Source organism: Triticum urartu, chromosome 2A (assembly GCF_056163025.1).
Source record: "Triticum urartu cultivar PI428250 chromosome 2A, HENAU_Tu73, whole genome shotgun sequence".
Classification (NCBI taxonomy): Eukaryota; Viridiplantae; Streptophyta; class Magnoliopsida; order Poales; family Poaceae; genus Triticum; species Triticum urartu.
This window is the reverse complement of record NC_141874.1, coordinates 709,647,626-709,653,807: the sequence shown is the minus strand read 5'-3', so window position 1 is coordinate 709,653,807 and position 6,182 is coordinate 709,647,626. Positions and strand designations below refer to the sequence as shown.

At 51.8% G+C, this 6,182-nt stretch overlaps 1 protein-coding gene across 1 annotated transcript; it reads right to left on the bottom strand.

The window, feature by feature from the left end:
- Window positions 1-1,272: 1,272 nt before the first annotated feature.
- Window positions 1,273-2,489, bottom strand: LOC147987018 (protein RGF1 INDUCIBLE TRANSCRIPTION FACTOR 1-like). Its single transcript, XM_087542239.1, has 3 exons — window positions 2,283-2,489; window positions 1,969-2,205; window positions 1,273-1,482 (listed from the first exon to the last, which is right to left on the bottom strand). The coding sequence occupies exons 1-3, from the start codon at window positions 2,487-2,489 to the stop codon at window positions 1,273-1,275; spliced, it is 654 nt and encodes a 217-aa protein (XP_087398365.1).
- Window positions 2,490-6,182: the final 3,693 nt, after the last annotated feature.

The following is a 6,182-nucleotide window of genomic DNA, read 5'->3' as shown; positions in this document are numbered from 1 at the left end:
CCAAATCGATATTATTATAATCATCATTCAATATATTTTTCACGACATATAGTTTTTTTTACTGTGTAAAATGTACATATTGTTTTCTCTAAATTTGGTCTGAAATTTTAAGTTTGACCTCAGTCAAAGCTAATATATGAGTAAATTAAAATGGAGGTGGAGGCAACTTCCTTCAAGATGCACACATGTTTCTCTTACATGAAATTTGGATGCTCGTTTGCCCTTAATTCTTAGAGTGTAGCTTGTGTATAATAATAATAAAAGATCTACATCCAGTATACCGACAAACTATGTCAGAATGTACTGACCTTTTAAACATGCAATTTACAGAACAAACCATGTTGACATCACTGACACTTACCAAAGGCCAATGTTACTGGACGAGAAAAGGGCCATTTGAACGCCCTTCCTCGGTCTAATTAGAAATGGTGATTGCTGAAACTACAGATAATGAAATAATTTTGCAGATCATTAGAATTAGGTCATCACTTCAATATAAAGAAAAAATATCACCCTCTCCTCCGAAAATATTAAAGTTTTGCTCATTTTGCTTATTTTGCCCCGTCGATTATTTTATCTATATTGTAGACCCCATCGGTTTATATAATGACAAAATAATTGTAGGAGACTTGCAAAAAAATGAGAACAAATCTTACATGTCAATTATGACATCGAGTATTTGCTTGCAAGATTGGTAACAAAAAATATGAAAGTTTGTGATCTATGTGGAGAGAAAAGTGGACAAGTTACTTACTTTTTGCACCAGGCATACATGATCATATCTTATGCAAACAAAATACATTCATAGACTTTGCACCACAGCCTATATGCATGAATTTAACAGAAGTGTTGAATTTTTAATGTGTTTGCTCGTAGAAAATGGATCACGTGGGGTGGGGGTGGGGTTGTACCGCTGCTAAAGTATTCTAGTTTATGGGTAAACTAAGATTAAAAAACGAAGTGGAAACCGAAGCAATAGTTTACGAGAACATTGTTTTTAATAATCTAGGCAAGCACTGCATTGTAGCATCCAAAACAAATAGCAAGCACCAGCTGCTTCCACAATATTGTAAATAAGTGCCAAACACGGGCATTACAATGCATAATATATATTCGAGGCATGCTGACACACCATTTTCAGACCAAACGAAACACTGTTTGGACCCATCTCTAGAAAGAGAGGAAGATCAACATGTCTCTAATGAAGCGTTGTTGCTCTTGAATTGCTGGAAATGTAAAACCATGTCGACGTCGGACCAAAAACAACGAAGATCAGTAGAAGGGCGCCTGTTGAGGTGGGCCACAGACGCCCTTCCTTGGCTGGCGGCGGTAACTAGTCCCCCCAATTGGCTGAGAGTTGCTAGGGCCTGACAGATGGCCGCCGTCTTCTTCTTCTTCGGTTGAGTCTGAGTCTGAGTATTCCCACTTGCATTCCGGATTAAGAATGAATGTCAAGTTGGGATCAGACACCATTCCTTCAAGCTGACATCAACGGGGAAACATAAATTTACATGAGTAAAGTATATAGACTAGCTAGTTAGTAGATGTATGTAGGCTGCATGTCTGAACAATCAGATGTCTAAGAGTGTCAGCATTTGTATACTTTGCTAGCAGATGGAACTCATGTTAGTAACAAAAATGTCAAATAAAGAACATTCATATCATACTCCAAAGATTAGATTTCACGTGTTTGGATCCAAGTATGTTTTGCTCATTGGGATATGATATTAGGAGGTAGTTCCTCTGCAGAGGATTATGCACCACTTAAGTCGATCGGTTGGAACATGTAAACATATTCGATGTACTGGTTGACAAGCATTTTGGTGATTTCAACTGCTAGCATGATGGCCGGGTGTAATCTAATCTATCTTTCCATATCGATCCTATACATTGGCATGGCGCCCGCTTAGTGAATGCACAGAAATGTTAGGAAATCATGCACGAGAAATGTTAGGTGCGTGTGTGTACCTTGCAGCCGAGGGAGCAGAAGCGGAAGATTTCGTCGACGAGTTTCCAGCCGCACATCAGGCATGCGCCGGCGGGGCTAAAGCACATGATGGCGTGCTGCGGCGCCTGCAGCCTCGGGTTGAGGTACATCACCCTCTCGTGGTTGACCATGTATGGCTGCACCAGGGACATGTCCGCAACCTCCTCCAGCTCCGCCACTCGGATCACCATGCTGTTCTTGTATGACGACCGCCGTATCTACAATAATATCCATCAATCTATAATGCCGCCGCAGCCATTGGTACGCACGTGATGCACTTGTATATGTTAAGTACCTGGAGGACATGGTGGTCGCGATGGCCGGAGAGGCACATGGGGCAGCAGACGGCGTTCTCCTCACCGGCGCAGCTAAGGCAGTAGTGGTTGCAATCATTCTTGGCTTGTCTGGGGTGTGTGGCACAGCGCTGGAAGAACCTCGGGCCGAGCAGCGGCCCCAGCCATGACGGAGGGCCGCCCAACTTCATGCCCGACGATGACGACATTTCTCTCTTTCTGTATACCAAGCAGACAAACGTAATGCATATGTGAGCTTCACAAGATGCCGCGAAAATGCCAAGAACAGCTTACGTTCTAGCTAAGATCATAGGCAATACTAGCGATTGATGTGTATCTATGGACTGTTGTTCCCGGACGGAGGCGTCGTTCCGGTGGAGGTAGCGGCCGGCGGAGTAATTTTGATTTCTGTAGATCTACGAAATGAAGGTGATGAGATTTGCTTTATATATAATTGTTGGGAGGGAGAGGGGAGACATGGAAATGGAAAGAAACCCATGCAGGGTTTCCGGTGCGTACAAGGCCAGTTTGAAACAAGACTTGCTTGCATGCGTTTCTTTCCATGTATAGCGTTAGACACAAGAGGAATCTTCAAATGTTCTACTGCTATGTTTTCATAGCTATTCGGGCAAGGTCGGTGCTTCAGTTCTGCTCTGAGGATGGACTGAGGGATGATGGAGGTGACGCCCTTGCAGTGTGCGGTGCTCACTGGGAGTGTGTCAGGTCGGTGTGGGACCCAATCCAGGTAGTGGCTAGGATGGGACACCCGGCTTTAGATGTTAGGCTTTGGTGCGATGTCTGTTTGGCATTAAGCCCGAACATTCGGCACGCCATCGTGAAGGGGATAGGAGTAGCAACGGTGTTGCCAAGATGATGGCTTCAGGCTTATTGATGTATCAACTTGTATGGTCTTTGTGAATAATTAATAATATGACTGCATGCATTATCCAGATGCATAGGCCGGGGGTACATCCTCCTTTTCTAAAAAAATAGCTATTCAGGCATGAGTGCAAAAAATTAATCATCTAAAAAATATCTAATTTCCTAGTGGAAAAATAACTACAAAAATGGAATTGCCAAATACTCGCCATTGGCTCGCGTGTCTTGTTAGTTAGTTATCATAGGTCACCAATGGACGATGGTTCTTCTACAAAGTTTAAACGTTTAGGGCATCTCCAGCCGTTCGGCCCCCCAGGACGCCTAAATAGAGCGGCCTGAGGGCGTGCCGGCGCTAGTTCGGCCCCTGGGGGCGACCTAGCGCCCAGTCACGCCACCACGCGCCGGCCCCAGGATGCAGGAATTTTAAACTTGGTCGTTCCCGCTCACAAAAGACGTCGCAAATCCGGCGATCGGACGTAGTCTGGCGTTACAAAAAACAAAGTTCGCGTGCGCAATGATCCATCACTCGGCGGGGTCGGCTCCAGGCGTTGGCGGAGTCGGCGTGCGCGGGCTCGGCGGGGTCGGAGCTGCTTCGGTGCTGGGCTGTGTCGGCGCGGCTTTGGCACTGCTGGGCGGCGACGTAGAGGCGTCGTTTGGGATTGGCGTCCGGGTGGTCGTGGGCGTCGTCGGCGTCGTCGGCGTTGCCGTCGCCAGCTCATTCAGGATGAGGCCGCGCTGCACCAAGTACCACGCCTTGAGCTTCTCGTCGTTGCTCTGGAGCATGTCCGCCCCGCTCATCAGAAAAGCCATGTCGGTGTTGCTCTTCTTCGCGGCGACGTTCGTCCGGAGCAGGTCGAATTTGATGGCGTTGTTCTTCATCAGCGACGACCACCGCGCCTCGGTCTTCTCTTCGCGCAGGACGGCCCGGGCCTGCGCGTCGGCGAGGCAATGCTCGATGGACTCCTGCACTTGCGCGGTTGCCGCGTCGGCGTTTTTCCCCTTCTTCGCCAACTTGTGGCCGTCCGTCCGCCCCTCTGACGCGCCCAGAGTCGGCGCGTCCGGCTTGTATGTCTCCTTGGCCTTGTCGAGGGCATGCCGGACTTCCGCCCACTTCTCGCACTTGTCAATGCGCTTGTAGACGTGGATGTGCTTGAAGTCGGCGTCTTGGTTGTCGCCCCGATACATGGCGAACATACGCAGCAGCTGATCCTCGACGCTGGCGCCGCTCTCCGGGCGAGCCGCGACCTCCTCGACGATTCCATGCCATTTGTTGCACGCCAACTCGACACGGCCCCAATGGTTCGCCATCGCCTTGGAGCCGCGCTGCATGTAGACGCCTTTGAAGTAGGGGTCGACGAGCTTCCGTTCGTCGAACTCGGCCTTGATGCGGTCCCAGTACGTCTCCAAGCTCTGGTTCACGCTGGTGGTCGGGTCGAGGCAGACGACTTTCCATACTTCGGCGAGGCATTCCTCCTCCTTGGACATCCACTTGATGCGCGGTTCGCCTGACCTGGCCGCCCGCTTCTTCTTCTTCTGGCGCCCCTTCGCCGGAACAGGAGCCGGCTCATCCTCCTCCTCCTCCTCCTCCTCCTCCTCGGGTTCCTGCGCGTCCTCGCCGTAGACGTAGCCGAGCTCGGCCTCCATGTCGCCGCTGAGATCCACTACCTCATCCTGGGTGGCGAACCCGGGAGAAGCGGCGGCCGCGGTCGATCCTGTCGCGATGATGTCGTCCATGTCGGCTCCCGTGTCGTCGGCGTCGCCGAGGTGCGAGAAGGGCAGAGATCCACGGTAGAGATGGGGCATCGGCGTGGACGCGTAGGAGGCGGGCGGCGAGTAGTTGTATGGAGGGTACTGCACGCCGACGAAGGCGGGCGAGGGCGTGCGCGTAGCGGGGTGACCATGAGGGAAGGTCACGTTCGGGTTGACCCACCGTGCGCGTCGCCGTCGGCGTAGCCGGGCGACGATGAACCCCATGGAGATCCGGCGTCTTGCTGTCCCCAGGGCGCGTACTGGGCGTGGTTGACGACGGGTGGATTCATCCCCGCCTGGTCAACCGAGGAAGACGCCGCCAAGCGCGCCGCGTTGTCGCGGGCCTTCTTGGCGATGGCCCTGTTCCGCCTGTCGGCGGTGACTGCTTCGCGCCGCTGAACTTCCACCCTCCACTCGGCGTTCGACATGCCCGGCGGCTTCGATGGTGGTGCCCTCGGCTTCCTCTGCTTCGGCTGGACCACGGCGCCAGTCGCGTTTGCCGCCGCGCGCGGCATGGTGTACTTCTTCGGCGGCATGGCGGCGACTGGAAGGCGAGCGGGAGGGGGTTTGGCGGGAGAAAGGAGGAGAATGGTGGGAGGAAGGCGAGCGAGCGGGAGAGATGCGAGGAAAAAGCGTCAACAAACGGTGGGAAAAGGCCCTCGGGTCGCCTCCAGGGCGGGCCCAGGCACCTTTTTCACTTGCGTCGGCTCCCCAAGCGCCCCCCAGGGCCCCGGGTTCGGCCTGGGTCCGCCGGCACCAGTTTTGGCCCGAGCCGGCGAAAAACGGCCTTCTGGGGGCGCGACTGGGGCCTTTTTTTGGCGCCGGCGCGGCAAAATCGCCTGGGGAGGCCCTGTTAGGGGCGCGGCTGGAGATGCCCTTAGGTATCAATGGTCGATAACTAGGGTCAAGGGGCCTCTTGCTACCGGTCATCAGTTTCTACTCCATAACACACGAGAATAATAAAATGATGTGTCTCTATCATCATGGAGGTTCGTGATGGCCATGTAGGCATAGAGTATAGATTTGTAGAGTGGTAAGGAGGACATGACACAGTGGTGGGTGCAAGAGGGAAATTATTCGATGAGAAAGATGCAGCGGCGGACATATGTTTAGGTGACGAGATCACCCCTGCCGGCCATAGGTTTGTTCAATACAAGATTACTAACACCAAAGGACGCCATAGCAACATAGATCGCAAGGGAGGCGCCCTTGTGATGGACATGCTGGTAGATGGACAATGGATATAAGGCATGACAGGGATGATACACAGTGCA